The 17,362-nt window shown below is 32.6% G+C and overlaps 1 protein-coding gene across 4 annotated transcripts in view; it reads right to left on the bottom strand.

The window, feature by feature from the left end:
- The window catches only part of LOC145327166 (uncharacterized), a 120,567-nt gene that overhangs the window by 60,497 nt on the left and 42,708 nt on the right, over window positions 1-17,362 (bottom strand). For all 4 annotated transcript variants that reach the window (XR_013882098.1, XM_080170733.1, XM_080170734.1 and 1 more), the window contains exons 9-13: window positions 14,982-15,119; window positions 14,441-14,599; window positions 12,973-13,056; window positions 4,710-4,853; window positions 663-774 (exon numbers count right to left, since the gene is read on the bottom strand). Coding sequence is in view for 3 of the 4 variants with exons in the window: in XM_080170733.1 (XP_080026859.1) it covers window positions 663-774; window positions 4,710-4,853; window positions 12,973-13,056; window positions 14,441-14,599; window positions 14,982-15,119 (637 nt within the window). In the remaining variant the exon portion in view is untranslated. The remainder of the gene's footprint in view (window positions 1-662; window positions 775-4,709; window positions 4,854-12,972; window positions 13,057-14,440; window positions 14,600-14,981; window positions 15,120-17,362) is intronic.

The following is a 17,362-nucleotide window of genomic DNA, read 5'->3' on the forward strand; positions in this document are numbered from 1 at the left end:
GCCATTAGCCGTTACTTTTCCAACTTTTTGTTCGATTTAGGGAAAATAGACCTACCAAGGATTATTCATAAAAAATTTCTGATCGAAATTCGAATTTTAAGTGCCATTTAATCATTGATTACGAGATGGTTGCATTAACCCCCCCCCCCCCCCCTTATATATCGATTAATATTAAGTATTATGAAAATACACATTTTTAAATAGTTTCTATGGCATTTAAGTATTCTGTAGCTTTGACATGTCACCTGTTCTATAGTTCATAACATACATATTTAATTTGCATTTAATACAAGTTAAGTGTTTATAAGGCTTTAATTGAAATCATAAACAAGGATGACAACATCAATAAGAAGCAAAGAAAAAAAAATATCAATTGACCAACGGATATATAAAATGAAAGCGAGAAAATATTCAGTAATATACAGAAAATCATGAAAACTTTATAGGTATAAAAAGTATGTTTTTTTGTTTTTGAAGCATTGCTGACAGACAGACGGACCAAGGAAATTGTGTACTGGATGCTCATTGATACATGTAATCTTCACTAAAAAATTCAGCCTTATCTTTAAAATAGCCACCGAGAAAATCATGTTTACCATTTTGCCTAACGGACTGACAAAGTGTTTTATGTATTAGCTCCGCTACTAAATTAAGAAACCCACCTGCATGACGTCATGAATTGAGGGTGATGGGAGGGGTGAGGGTGTGGGCGGGGGGCGCATACAGCAGGACTTGTTACAGGGGGAGGGGTAGCACCCGCCTCCATGGGGTGACCTGAAATAAAAAAAAATAAAAAAAATAAAAAAAGTCAAAGGATTTTTTTCTATACCAAAGTAATAAATGTATAAGTATAGATGTATAAACCATACAACCAACTGTGGCCCAAGTGGTGGAGACCTTTCCTGTCTGCAAGCAAATTGCTTTCTGCTATTTTGTAGCGACTTGTAAATATTTCCGACTCTTGACAGACCCAATTGAAAGTGGGCACAAAGTCTCCTCCCCATGGATAGAGTTACATATAGCTCGTACCACCTCTATTTTTTAACTTTAATATCAAAGTAATCTTTATATTTGAAGAAATTTCAATTTTCTACCACGTAGTTTTCAAAATATCAAGACTTGAAAATCGCTTTTTTTGTTATATGCATTTTAAAATAGTGATAAGTGCATTTCGTGCAACTTTCCCTTTTTAGGGAAGCTTTTTAAGGGTCATGTGTTAATTAAAGGCTATTTTTCTTCACCCCCAATCCCTTGAATATACAGTGCCTAAAAATTTTCATTTGTAAAAAGTCTATTCTATGTAACTTTTTTAACGTCAAAATATTAGCTATTTTATAAAAAATAATCTAATTATCAATTATGAATATTTCTTAACAAAAAACCTTGTAAAACACCTAATTACTACAAGACTTACTGGCACTATTTCAGTTTGACTCAAAATATAAAGCCTTGACGTCCTTGCTAATGCTCAACCCTCTTTATTTTATAGTGTTTTTGTACTTGAAAATATGCTTTAAAAATATGATTATGTAATATAAAACATTACAGGCCTAATTTTATCACTGCGAAAAAATTTTGCAAGTCGTAAAATTGAAAGAAGAGACAATTTTTTCCAAAAAATAAGTTTTATTTCAGTAGATTGAATTTCAGTTAAACCATCCTTTGATATAAAGTAGTGAGATTTATTTTTAGATTTAGGCCTCAGGACTGTTTTATGCTATTTTATTTTTAGATCTAAGCCTTGGGATGGTTTGAAGCTATTCTTCTGTCCCCTTCTTACATTCAGTTTTGAATACAGAGCCCTTTTAAGCTTAAGATGCAGCCTCTAGTACTATATAAAATACTAGTTGCCTGGCCTCTAGGGAAAGTCAGAAAATATCCTAAAACCACCTTAAAAAATCTATAAAGCTTTCCTGAAAAGTACAACCAAGTCGGACGTGTATATTCAGAGATCATTAGCTTCAGAAAAAAAAAGATTTGTCTATGCTATAAATTATCAAAATAACTATCTATATCTGTGAGATAAAATTTTGTAAATGTACTGCAAAATTTCTATCGTCCTATACTGATTCTGAACTCACATTCTACCCAGGGAGGAAGGGGGCGTTGGTCTGTTTACAATAGTCCCCAAAGTTTAATAATAACCTTTTCTTAATCGTATGCTTAGCAACTTTGGGGACTAAATTGAATTTTGATTGATTGGTTCATTAAGTTGAGTGTCCAATCGTTGTAATCTATTGAAGGGGTAATTTTGTGTATCATTGTACATCAATTTATCGGTCATTATCTTATCTCTTTAGTTCCCTGCCTTCTTATACTGATTTTGAACTTAACTTATAACATAAACAAATTTTTATATAATATAAACATTTAACATTAACAACCCTTTACTTAACTTACATTTAGTTTAGAATGTAAGAGATATAGAGTCTGAATTTCTTTTCCAGTATAGCTTCAAAACCGATTAATATCCACTCGATTAGAACCGGATCTACGATATACTGAAAAATCATGTATAGCATCCTATCACAGACAAATTTCCACGGATATTAAAATGAAAAATCATGAAATTAATACTTTTTCTGTTAAAATCGGCTTTCGGCCCCTCGGAGATATTAGGGGACATTGGGCTGTTTATTACACTAGTCCCCAAAGTCTTCCCCAATGTTTTCATAAACAGACTTTCAGCAGTTTGATATGAGTTTAGTTTTTGCGAATTTTGTTAAGAAGACAAACCCTCGAGAAAAAAAACTAGTAACTTTCTACACAGGGAGGGAGGGGACATTGGGCTGTTTATTACACTAGTCCCCAAAGTCTTCCCCAATATTTTCTTAGTTGTTGACCTAACAACTATGGGGACTTTTGATAGTCATTTAATTGAGTGTTCAAAAATGTATTTGGGGATGTAAATCAATTTATCAGATATTGTCTCATCTCTTTGAATCCCTTCTTTCTACCACTTCAATCCCTATAATTTACTTCAATTATATCAAATTAAATTCTATTTTCAATTCTTTTACTTAGCAAACTTTTTGTCAGATGTAAATTCTTTTTTAAAAAATTGCTGAATTGGCTATGAGTAGCTAGATCACCAAATTTTATTTTGTACAAATCCATCTATAACCTTCAAAAAAGTTTATTAACAAAAGATTTTGTCAAATTTTTGTAGATTTTTAATATGTTTTCGGAAGATTTTTCACAACAATATTTTTTTGAGATTAAACAATACTTTGAAGAACAAACTTAAGTTGTTATAAACAGTGCTAGCGTAACAAAGTATAAGTTTTTCGCGAAAACGCGAATAAATAGAAAGAAAAAAGTCCTTATTTTTTTAAGAAAAAAAAACTTCCCTGTTTTAATTGCAGCTAATTACAGTTGGGTTATAAAATCTCTGCCGCCAAAAGCTGTTAGCAATCAGGGATTCAAAGGGATAAGACAATGGACGATAATTAATGTACATCCCCAATGATGTTACACAAAATTACCCCTTATTTAGATTACAATTAGTGGTTGAAACAATTGGACACTCAACTTAACAAACCACCTAATCAAAATTCAATAATAGTCCCCAAAGTTGTGTGGCCAACGAATAAGAAAACGTTATTACAAACTTTGGGGACTATTGTAATAAACATCCCAATGTCCCCTCCCTCCCTGGTTAGCAATGCTTGTCATTAGATGATATTTATGTTTAGCGTCCTTTTCAAAACTTTTTTTCTGATTATCATTTTTATAATTAAGGTAAACATGTTGGAAAGTACCGCGCAATTATCATCATATGTCAAAATATAAATCTCACATTGAAATGAAAAGGATTTGTTTTAAATATTAACAACAAAACAAGGGTCTTTGTTCTTCAGGGGCTATCTTTAACCGATTTAATAGAGTACCTAAAAATAACCTGTAATTCCTGTAAAGTGGAGGGTCGACCCCCACGCATCCCCCGTAATTGGGCCAAGTTCATAGTTACTTACAGAGAAATAACGGATTGCACCCTAGCATCTAAGGGCTCAAAGTAAGAAGGGGAAAAAAAAATTTCCCAAAACCATCCCAAGGTAGAAATCTAAAAAATAAGATAAATCCATCCTATATTATGGTTTCCTAAAAAGATAACTCAATTGGATCAGCAGTTATTGTAATCTTAAAAAACAGACCAAAAAAACCTTACTTCTTTATATAATAAATAATGAAAGCTTTCAAATCTAACATACAAACTTTAAACACCAGAAATGAAATCTTCAGCAAGTGTCCACACAGAGAAAAGTTCCTTCTTTCAAAGTGCATGACGTGAAACATATTCAAAGCATTATTTTTTTTATATAATATGTATTAATTTGTAAAACTGCAAATGATAAATATGACCTATTTTTGTCTCTTTAAAGATTCCCTTTAAACACCTCCCCCTTTTTTATAAAAAGATGCTAATTCCCCCCCAACCCCAAGAGGATACAAGCAGTATAAAACCCCGCAGGGGGCACAAATTTCTAACACTTCTTTCTCATTTAGTCTTTTAAAAGGATTCAAAATGCATGGACATATATCTTTTTAACTCTTATTTTATACATCTTAATTGGAACTGATGATCTATTTTTATAGAGAAACATATGTATTCCGCCAATAAATAGTTAAAAAATTAAATGTGTTTATACATATAATAATACTTTATACAATAGGATATTTGCAACTAAAAAAATCAATAAAATTCTGACCTGGTGTAGAGGGAGGAGCGGGGAGACCTTGCTTGTGGTGGGTATGGCGGGCTCATGTCGGGAGAATATCCGCCACGGCAAATACCGCCGCCACCGCCTCCGTACGGCAGCGGGTACGGCGGCGAGCCGCCGGATTTGAATTCTCTGTTGTAATATTTTATGTCATAATAAGTATTTTGGCAATAGATATATTATTACTTGGATGTTGCAGCAGATTTTCATGTTCGCTGATAAAATGAAACTGATAACGATACCCCCATCCAACCCCTTTACCCCATTACCTCCCCTACTAATGGATGAACGAACTGACCAATAATTGAGTACCATAATAGCAACCTAAATTAAAGACAAATTATTCCCAGTCAATATATCCACGAATATTCTATACCATTATTGAATATAGACAACCATCGTTCTACTTGTATTTTAAGATAGCAATGTATTATTTAAATATTCTTTTGAAATTAAAATACTCGAGTTTACCTTTATAATTCACTTTTTGATCAATTAGCGCAATTCTGTTTCAATCAACTTATTTAAAAATTAATTTCATATTATTTACATTTGTTAAAATATTTGCTTAGCTACAACAACAACTGGGGATTTACATCAATTTATTGGCCATTGTCTTATCCCTTTAGATACCAGATATGTTGTAAATTTGTTAAAAATATTTGCTTAGCTACAACAACCAAGGAGGCTTGATTAGAATGCTTTTTCATTTTGAAAAGAAAAATTAATAGTCCATGTCGATAACTTGGTTTGAGGTCAAGTTTTTCATAAGTCAGGCATATAGTGATAGTAAAAGGTTGGACATTTTCCAGTATGGCTTCGAAAACGATTAATATCCGGTGGATAAGAACCGGTTATCAGCCACACTGAAACATAATGTAAAGTATCGTATTATATCCAATTTTCTAAGAATATAAAAATGTATAGTCATAAAATTAAAACCAGTTTTTTAGCCCGTGCCTTCGGCATCTCGGGTCTAATAAAGCTGGTTTTAGTCTTATAATTGTACATTTTTATATCCGCGGAAAGTTGTTTTTAATACGATGTGATAAAAAAAACTACATACATTGAAAATATACAAAATAAATTGGCATTACATACCTAATCTTCCCGATGGTAAAAAACTTTTAAGAGATAAAATCAACCTTATTCGACGTTCACTCAAAGCCCAAAAATAATGGACTTAAAAGTGTATTAAACTGTATATAAGACATTTGCGAATATATTGATACCATTAATTTGCCTCTTAGATAGAAAAAAGTATGTTTTTTTAATATTTTTCTCTTGCTACAAATCAAATTTCAAATTTGAGTCACCAAAAATGCTAAACTAATTTTTGCTCTAGAAGAATCAATTTTTGGAGTTAGAAAGTGCTTAATACCTCATTTTAATCGCCTGGCATTGCTTTATAATATACAGGTAATGACTTGGTTTTTTATGGAACAGCTGACTAAAAAATCGAGGTTTTGTGATAAACCCACTTTTGTTGTTGCTCCATAAATGATATTTTTTTTCCCAATTTTTTTGGCTGTAAAGAAGCTTTATATATTCATATAACATCCACCTAAATTTGAATTTTGATATTTTATTTATAACATCACCAGAGGGAATTGAATTTTGGAAAAAAAATATCAATTTATATTTTACACTGCTATGCATTGTTCTTGTTCTTGTTTCTAAAAAAAATTTATATTATAAAAAAGAGAATTATCTAACGCTTCTATAGGTATGTTTATCATTTTCCTAGGCTAAATATAACTATAATTACACCATTTTAAAGTTAGACATCATAAAATATTAACACAATTATTGAATCGGTCTGTATTATTAAGCTGGCAACTCTTAAAACAGCTGCATTTCATTATCCTATTGTATAAAGTAGTAATCTTTTTTGTCTTCAGCTTAAGATTTCGACCATTACAGTACCTATTGAGTTCTGTGTTTTATGGATGCTTCTTATAGGACCCTGGATAGTTTTGGAATTTTGAAAAAAATATCAATTTATATTTTACACTGCTATGCATTGTTCTCGTTCTTGTTTCTAAAAAATATTTTTATAATTAAAAAGAGAATTATTTAATGCTTCTATAGGTATGTCTAAATATAACTATAATTTCAGCATTTTTTAAACATCATTATATTCAAGTTATTGTAATTTTTAGATAAAATATCAATATCAAGAACTATTGGAACAATTTTTACCATGCAAAACAAGGTGTTATAAAGTGTAGGATCCCTCACAATATCTATCTGTCTGTCTATAATGCATTTTACATGTAATGCTAATAGAGAGGATGCTGTAAGAGTGCTCTTATAATGTGAACTTCTCATAATTGAATGGGCTTCCTGAAACCAGAGACCATAAAGTTGGCCTAGTCACTACAAGGGGGAGTGCAGGAGTATCCAGCGGGAGGTGCTTGTAAAAGGGTAATTTTTTTTAGGGATGGGGGTAATCACCCCCCGTAATATATTATGGGGGGTATAAAACCAGCCTTTTAAATTTTTTTTAATAGGAGTAAAGAAAATCCTTAAAACATACAAATCTAGGAATCAAACTAGCACCCCAACCAATAATCGGTTCCATGCCAAATGTAGGAGTGGAAAAACATTGGAGGGACAAATGCTTGAGTCCCAAACGTCAGAGTGGAACAAACGCAGGAGTGGGACAAACGTTGGAGTGAACAAATGCAGGATTTTTGGGACAAACATCGGAGTGGACAAACACAGGAGTCCCAAACTTTTTTTTCAATTTTGATTTTTTTTTATACAAACACAGCCCCCCCTACCTTCGTCCCGTTACTTTTCTTAGTTAGGTTAGGTTAGGATATAGGCTAGGGGGCTGAGCGCTGCAGCCATAGTCATTTTTTGTAGACAAGGGTATAAAAAATTTCAAAATTGTAATATTATTAAAATAGTAGACACTCCTAGGTTTTATTTAAGCAATGTCCACTCCAATGTTTTCCACTCCAACATTTGTCCACCTTGATGTTTGTCCACTCTGACGTTTGTCCCATTCTTACGTTTGTCCACTTCGATGTTTGGGACTCCTGCATTTGTCCACTCCGACATTTGGGACTCCTATGTTTGAGGTAGAACCCCAATAAGTAAATCTCAATAAAACTTGATAAAATTAGTAGACACTCCTAGGTTTTATTTAAGCAATGTCCACTCCAATGTTTTCCACTCCAACGTTTGTCCACCTTGATGTTTGTCCACTCTGACGTTTGTCCCATTCTTACGTTTGTCCACTCCGATGTTTGGGACTCCTGCATTTGTCCACTCTGACATTTGGGACTCCTATGTTTGAGGTAGAACCCCAATAAGTAAATCTCAATAAAACTTGATAAAATTATGCAAAATATCAAAGTATTCAATCCCGGAATTTCAACCATCTAACTTGAATAGGAGTAGAGAAAATCATGAAAACTTGAAATGTAGGAATCGATATAGCCCACCCCAGTTTTTTGGCAAATCCTAATGAAACTTGATGAAAATATGGAGTATTGATAGAGAGAGAGAATATTCAATCCATGAAAATTTCAGCCTTCTATCTTTTAAAGAAGCCAAGAAAATATCGTTTTCCCCTTTCTGTCTCAGACAGACAGACATACCAATGAACAGACATACAGATGAATGGACAGACAATGGACGGACAAATATTTTGAATTATAGAGTAGCTTCACTACTAAAAAACTAAATAGGATAATTGTTGTACACAAATTGATTTCAGTATGTTTTAAATGAGCTTACTTAATCAAGGACGTCCAAGCTTTTTGATTTGGGGGGAAGGGGGGGGGGGGAATTGAAATATCTAAATTTGGGCATCCCCATGTTCATTTTGTGGGGTAATCTTTATATAATAGAGGCAAGGACGTCAAAGCTTTTTATATTTTTTTTTTTGGGGGGGGGAAGGGGAAGATTAAAAATTATGGGGTTGCCCCAAATTAATTAATAACCCTTAACCCCCTAACCCCCCCCCCCCCCGGGACATCCCTTTACATAAAGTAATGATTATAAAGTTGCTAAGTACCTTACTGCTACAAAAATCATCTTCCAACATTTAAGATTAATTCTAACACGCCTGAATTAACAAAAAGAGCTAACCATGGCGTGGATATACACATCCTAATTGTAAAAATGTTTTGCTTTTTAAAATTGTAAATCAATTATTCAGGAATCATTTTACTTTGTTTATTTACTAGCAGCTGCGCTCCAAGCATCTAGGAGCTCTGTAATTAAAGGAGTAAGGAAATTAGTAAAATAGCCTTATACTTTACCGAAATCTTAAGCTACAGACAAAAAAGCTTTATATAATATGTATTAATTTGTAAAACTGCATATGATAAAATATGACCTATTTTTTTCTCTTTAAAGATTCTCTTCAAACACCTCCCCCTTTTTATATAAAGATGCTAATTCCCCCCCAACCCTAAGAGGATATAAGCAGTAAAAAACCCCGCAGGGGGCACAATTTTCTAACACTTCTTTCTTATTTAGTCTTTTAAAAGGATTCAAAATGCATTGACATATATATATATTTTTTTTAACTCTTATTTTATACATCTTAATTGGAACTGATGATCTATTTTTATAGAGAAACATATGTATTCCATCAATAAAAAGTTAAAAAATTAAGTGTGTTTATACATATAATAATTACTATATATAATAGGATAATGAAATGCAGCTGTTTTAAGGGTTGCCAGCCTAATAATACAGACCAGTTCAATAATTGTGTTAATATGTTAAGATGTCTAACTTTAAAATGGTGTAATTATAGTTATATTTAGCCTAGAAAAATGATAAACATACCTATAGAAGCGTTAAATAATTCTCTTTTTTATAATATAAATTTTTTTTAGAAACAAGAACAAGAACAATGCATAGCAGTGTAAAATATAAATTGATATTTTTTTTCCAAAATTCAATTCCCTCTGGTGATGTTATAAATAAAATATCAAAATTCAAATTTAGGTGGATGTTATATGAATATATAAAGCTTCTTTACAGCCAAAAAAATTGGGAAAAAAAATATCATTTATGGAGCAACAACAAAAGTGGGTTTATCACAAAACCTCGATTTTTTAGTCAGCTGTTCCATAAAAAACCAAGTCATTACCTGTATATTATAAAGCAATGCCAGGCGATTAAAATGAGGTATTAAGCACTTTCTAACTCCAAAAATTGATTCTTCTAGAGCAAAAATTAGTTTAGCATTTTTGGTGACTCAAATTTGAAATTTGATTTGTAGCAAGAGAAAAATATTAAAAAAACATACTTTTTTCTATCTAAGAGGCAAATTAATGGTATCAATATATTCGCAAATGTCTTATATACAGTTTAATACACTTTTAAGTCCATTATTTTTGGGCTTTGAGTGAACGTCGAATAAGGTTGATTTTATCTCTTAAGTTGTTATTGTCAATAAAAAACTCGCAAGTTGAACTTACCCTTCCGTATAAATCTGATAATAAAATTAATAACCTACAATTATTCTTCCAATATTATCCACAGATTCATAAATCTTTTTACCCACTCTTGGCAGTATTTTTCAAGGAACTAGATTATACGGGGTGTTTCAATAGAAACGTGTTTTTTACTATTCTGGGACATTTATTCAAATATTTAAGTATGATTTTTTTTTCTCAACAAATTATGCCTTTAAAAAGCCTTATTTTTTGAAGATTTAAGGATTTAAAGGTTGTGGGAAAAAAGAGCACATTTTTAAATTTCAAATTGCGCGGCTTGCATTAATAGTAGAAAAACGTTATGCATACCGTCAAAATCGTTATAAACTCTAGTTTTTGGATATATAAATACCATTCCTGTGCTACGTATAGTATGGGAGCTCCTATACTACAAATAGCACAAACATTTAAATTTTAAATATTTAAAAAATAAATGTCTCAGAATAGGTTTTCCAAACATATAAAGCATTTTATATAATTGATTTATTTTCTATGCATAATTAAGATTTAAAAAAAAAATGTTTCTATTGAAACACCCTGTACAAGAATATAAAATGTAAATTTCAGTGTAAGATTTATGTTACACGATTGTGTTAGAGAAAAATTATAAAAAATATTTTCTTACATTTTGACACATTATCCCCTATTCGCTGTTAAAAAAAATAAATGGCTTAAGCTGAAACCTACAGCTTTTTCATATTAATATTATAAAGCATATTACAGCTTTATTATTCTTTTGTTGGATCAAATTATTTTCTTTATTTTGATTATATAACATGACTGAAAAGGTCGAGGAATTTTTTTTTCTTCATGCAATGTTAGTTCTGCAAGGCTTTGGTCTCCTTTCTATTTCATTAATATTTTGGTATTATTTTAAAAGTGTAGCAACTCTATAACCGTTACCAGATTTTACGGACGACCATTTTCAAACTTTTTATTTTTATTTTTTTGAAAAAATTTATTGATCTGTTTTTGGAGAAATATTACAAATGTCAAAGTTTGTTTGTCGTAACATTGTAACATTTCAGTGCCTCGCTTTTTAAGATAATAGCGGCGTCGCCCCTAGCCTCTAGGGGCTGTGCCCAAAGAGGTTTGATCAACCTATTTTTGTGTTATTTAGATCTAAAAAGGAAAAGTAAAAAATTTCTTATTCTTTTGGGGGGGTGGAAGATTACCTAGTCAATTCCCTTTTTAAAATTTTAGTATTAAAAAGAAAAAAAAATTGTGGGGGGATATTTTATTTTTTTGGGGGGTTGGGGGTGTCCCACACCCCAAGAAAATAGCTTAAAACCATCACAGAAGAGTAGAGCCCAATAATCGGTTCAGTGGTTACTGAGATCTTAAGCTTCAGACAGACAGACGGACAGACAGACATCGTATTACTTTGTATTATAGATTGTCATCCTTGTTTTTGCATTATGCTGCGACAAACACCACTTGTGTTTATAAGCAGGAATGTAAAGGGACAAGACAGTGGCCGACATTAAAATTGATGTACATCTCCATTCCACAACGATGATAAGCAAAATTACCCATTCTGTAGATTATAATTATCGGTTGAAACGTTTTGAAACTCAACTTATTGAACCAACCAATCAAAAATCAATAAAAGCCCCTAAAGTTGTTATCCAACAAAGACGAAAAGTTATTATAAAACTTTGGGGACAAGTATGATATGCAGCCCAATGTCCCCTCCCTCCATGGATAAAAAAAGGTATGCTGTTTTCTATTTACATAATAATTCAATGTTAAAAAATAAAATTATTTGCGTCAGCACTTGTCATAAGCATAGTGGGGTACTATAGTTTTTTTTGGATCAACTGCAGTTCACGGTAAAATATTCCTGGTAACGAATATTTCCAAAAATCTATGAATTTTAAAGGTCCGGTTGCTAGCTGCCAAACGGCTGAACGTACAGATCATACCCGCACACTGTTTAAAGCGGCATAAGAAGGCCTACAAATAATCTTCAAGCCTTTTTGTTTGGGGGGGGGGGGATTAAAAATCTCAATAGAATGGAGGGGGGTACTCAATACTTTGGCAACACCCCACTCCCCCCCCCCCCCCCCCCAATTCTTTTTGTGTGTGGGGTTGGGGTCATATAATTACCCTTTAACGGCCTTGGAAAATATGTATAAATTAGTCGATGTACATTAATCAAACACAGATATTCTAAAAGATAAAATCCTAAATAACAAATTTTTATAATATTACGCAAAAGTGTATTGAAAATAATAAAAAGATAAAACAAGTGCATAGAATTTAGCTGGGATTAGGGACATGTAAAGAATTTTAAGCATTAATCTTATGATTATTTTTTTATTATTCGTAATTCGATGCTATGCATGATTTTTCAGTATGGCTGAGAACCGGTTTTATTCGGTTTCGAAGCCATACTGAAAGATGTCTTATGTTTCTTTGCATAAGGAGCTTATCATATAAAATTACATTTTTAATATCTACACGTAATTTAAATACAATTTGATAATAAAGAGTAAATAAAAGTATATAAAGATAAGAATTTTATTGCTTGGCTTAAAAGTTACTGCGTTATAATTTCTGCTTTTCAACCCAATGAATATAAATTAAATAACCCTAAATAAACTTATTTTGATGGGGAAAAAATGTAGCATGGGAATTTGAGTGTCTTAACGTTTCCACCACTAATTGTAGTCTACAGAAGGGGCAATTTTGTGCATCATCATTGGGTTGTACATCAATTTATTGACCATTGTCTTATCCCTTTAGATTCCTGCGGCTATCAAGTTATTACTATGACATTCCTGTGGTGATAGAATCCCGGGGGAGAGCTGTTATGCCCGACAGGTGACTTCATCTTGAGGCCACCTGCGTGCTGGTGATACGATCTAAACATAAATCATTTATTAAACAGTTCGTTCATCCAGTAGGAGGGGAGGGGAAGGGGTTACTGGTGTGATTCTTATTTCAGCCAGCTAAAAGTTTCACTTTATTAGAGTACATGATAATTTGGTGTAAGATCCAAGTATAAATATTAGTACTGGTAATACGATCTAAACAATGGATTTATTATTACTTGGATTGTGCACCAGATTTTCATGTACTCTGATTAAGTAATACTCGCAGCTGGCTAAAATGATATCCCCCTCCTCTCCCTTTACCCCATCCCTCCCCTCCTACTAGACCAACGTACTTGCAATAATAAAGTCCATATTAGCAAGCTAAATTGACAATTTTTCCGGTTCATATCCAGCAGATATTAATCGGTTTGGAAGCTATACTAGGAATAAAATTATAATATGAAGAATTTTTAACAACAAACTTTGAAAATCAGCTATTATAGTTGTACAGAATTTTTCCTTAACAATTATAAAAATATGCTTATTCGCTAATTACACTTAAAAATTTATAAAGTATTACATTTTAATTTTATTTATTTAATCGTTTTAAGTGTCTATCTGTTTGTAGCTTAAGATCTTCCTAACCACTGAATCCATATGGTTCTTAGGTTACAGTGAAGTCCAGTGAAGGTTTATATAGTTGCGATACTATACATTAGGGTGGGTCGATTTTGGACATTTTTTTTCTGAGGCCAAAGCGGGGATCTGCACTCAATTTATATAGATATAATACACCAAAAATTTATTAAATCAGAACTATGGCTTCATGGTGCTCCCTGGAAATGCCTTGAGGAGCTGAGTCAGGAACTTTTGTCCGTTTCAAAAAATCTCGTTCCTAGCCTGAGAAAATCTAAAAAACCTCTACAAATAGGACAATTCTCAATAAACCTTAACATTTTTTGGTTTTTTAGTGATTTCTAAGGCTAGGAACGAGATATTTTGAAACGGACAAAAGTTCCTGATTCAGCTCCTCAAGGCCTTTCCAGGGAGCACCATGAAGCCATAGTTTTGATTCAAAAAATTTTTTGAATGTCGTCTTTGCATACTAATAAGTAATGAATTATATTTTTAAGTGGTCGTGTTCTAAAACTCAATTTTTTAAAATTCTTTTTCGGTCAGAAATGTTTTCAAGGTTAATTTTATCTGTTGCAAATCCCCGCTTTGTCTAATTCCGATATGAACCCACCCTACTATACATGATATTTAAGTATGGCTGAAAACCGGTTCTAATCCAGCGGATGTCAATCAGTTTCGAAGCCATACTTGTTCTTGTTGACATGAATAAGATTTAGATCGATTAAAAGCCAGGAATCTAAAGATAATGGCCGATAAAATTAGGTACATCCCCAATGATGATAAACAAAATATTTACCTGGCCTGATCATTCTGATACTGGTCATAACTATCTGCGATAACGGAGCATGGCGCGGGTCTGTCCATGGCATGCCTTGGCTTGGCCGCAGGATCCTTGTGGTGGAAATATTTGTCTCCAGGGTTATTCATACCTCCAGGTTTCATGTGTCTAGTTCCCCTAAAATTAAACAACAATTAAGTTAAACACTAGGATATATAAGTTGGAAGGAATTTTAATTTTAGAGGGAGATTTGAAATCTGTATCAAATTTTAAGGATTTTTCTTTATAAAATTCGTTTTTTTTGTATAATTCTTTATATAAAAGCGGAAACACAATTTAAGTTCATAACTTTTGACCAATAGGATAGGTGGATTGGAAACTACCTGAGCTCTAATTGGTTGAATGATGTGCGACACTTAAGCTTCTCCAATCAGAGCGCAGATAATTTTCAATCCACCAATCACATATGTCAAAATTAATTAACTTAAATTGTATTTCCGCTTTTAGATAAAGAATTATACAAAAAAAATTGTCCAAAAAAAATAAAAAATAAGCTTACCCAAAATTATGAGAGCAGTTCTGTCTATTATTCTGATAGGGGGGAGCCCCTAGAGGCCCCCCATTGTCAGCTGGGCCGTAGTGTTGGTGGCAGGACGTACTGCCACCATTACCACCCTCATCGTGAGGGTGCTGAGCTCTAAATATAAAATATTTGTTGAACAAGGATGACAACATCCATAAAAGCTAAGCACTGAAACGATAGGACAAACGGACATTAACATTTGTATAGTGTCAGAACTGAATAATCAGAATATAAATGTATAAGCAAAATTGTAAGTAAATTTGTTGAAAAACTGCTTGATACAGGATAATGTTTATGGACATACTTACATTTTTAGGACTTGATTATAGAGTTCCTTCGCTTATAACATTATACTTTGTTGTCCCAGGAATCAATATACCAAAATTCAGATCAATCAGATGATTAGATCACATAAAAATTTGTTGTTAAGTAAAAAAATCAACATTTTTAAAATGAACGTACGGACATTTTAGTAATGATTATAGAGTTGCTACGCCTTCTAAATCATACCTAACTACTAAAGGAATCCCCATTCAAAGTTCGAATTGATAGGACAATTCTAACATGCCTAAATTAACGAAAAAAGCTATCCGTTACGGACGGACGTACCGACCCTAATTATAGAAAAGCTTCGCTTTAAAAAAAGAATATAAGAGAGGTAAAGTTCAGGAAGGGAGAGGACAATGGGTTGTTTATTAGACGAGTCCCCAAAGTATTTTAAGAATGTTACACTATTTGTTGGCTCAAACAACTTTGGGGACTTTTATGAATTTTAATTCGTTGTTTCATTAAGTTGTGAGTCTAAACGTTTCAACCACTAATTGTGATCTACCTACAATAGGGGATGTTTTGATTGTAAAAATTATAGATGTACAGCACTTTATCATCCCTTAGCTTATCCCTTAAAATCCCTGGTTGTACGGTAGGTACATATAATTTCTTTTGAAACCATTGACTAAAGAGTTTAATTAGGGATCTAAAGTTTTGAAAACTTATTTTATTACATAATCATCTACCACATACTCTAGTTTAACTCAGGGATCTAAAGGGATAAGACAATGGCCGATAAATTGATGTATTTCCCCAATGACAATACGCAAAATTACCCCTTCTGTAGAATAAAATTTGTGGTTGAACTTTTAGCTACTCAACTTAATGAACCAACCAATCAAAGTCCCCAAAGTTGTTAAGCCCACGAATAGGAAAAGATTATTAAAAAAAACAGGACTAGTGTAATAAACAGCTTAATGTCCCCTCCCTCCCTGAGTTAAACTCATAGAATATTAATTAAGGTAAGGTGGGTTAAAAGATAAATTTGTCTTAGAAACAAGGATGACAACATCCATAAAAGCGAAGCACTGAAACTGTAGGACAAACGGACATTAACACTTATAATCAGAATATAAATGTATAAGAGTTGAAGCAAAATTGTAAGTATAAATTTGTTGAAAAACTGCTTGATACAGGATAATGTTATGGACATACTTACATTTTTAGGACTTGATTATAGAGTTGCTTCAATTGAAACATTATACTTTGTTGTCCAAGGAATAAACATACCAAAAATCAGATCAGTGATTAGATCACAAAAACATTTGTTGTTAAAAAAGTAAAAAAAATCATCATGTTTAAAATGGACGTACGGACATTCTTGTAATGATTATAGAGTTGCTACGCTTTCTAAATCGTACCTAACTACTAAAGGAATCACCATGCAAAGTTTGAAATCGATAGGACAATTCTAACATGCCTTAATTAACTAAAAAAGCTATCCGTTTGTGACGGACGGACGGACCGACCCTAATTATAGAAAAGCTTCGCTTTAAAAAAGGATGCAGAATATACGTGGATATTATGACAGGAAAAAGTTGTCGTCAATTTCACTTGCTAACATGCAACTGGTTTATTGGTCAGTTCGTTCATCCAGTGGAAGGGGGAGGGGTGGAAGGGGAAAATCGTTATTATGAAAATCTGGTGTAAGATACAAGTAATAATATATCCAATTTTAGAAACCTTCCAAAAAGGGAGGTTAGGCTGTAGTGACACTTTTTGAACCTAAACCTAAAACTCAAAGGAACTTTACCAAAACTTCATATAGGTTGTAAAACTAACAACTCGTTAACATCAAAGAACTTTTTGGCATCGTGTTTTTTCTACCAAAATGTTAAGGAAAATAAACTTCTAAAATTAAAAGTACATAACAGCACATTCAAGCAGTGAGGGAGTGGACATTGGGCAGTTTATTATCTGGTAAACCGAGCGTACTCGGCCCACGGGGTAACGAGTTCGGATTCAACGGGCCCTAGCCTTTGAGTATTCTACCAAACAAACAAGCAGGATTCAATCATACAGAATTA

The sequence above is a fragment of the Acartia tonsa genome, chromosome 8 (assembly GCF_053477335.1).
Source record: "Acartia tonsa isolate MP-2025a chromosome 8, ASM5347733v1, whole genome shotgun sequence".
NCBI classification, from domain to species: Eukaryota; Metazoa; Arthropoda; class Copepoda; order Calanoida; family Acartiidae; genus Acartia; species Acartia tonsa.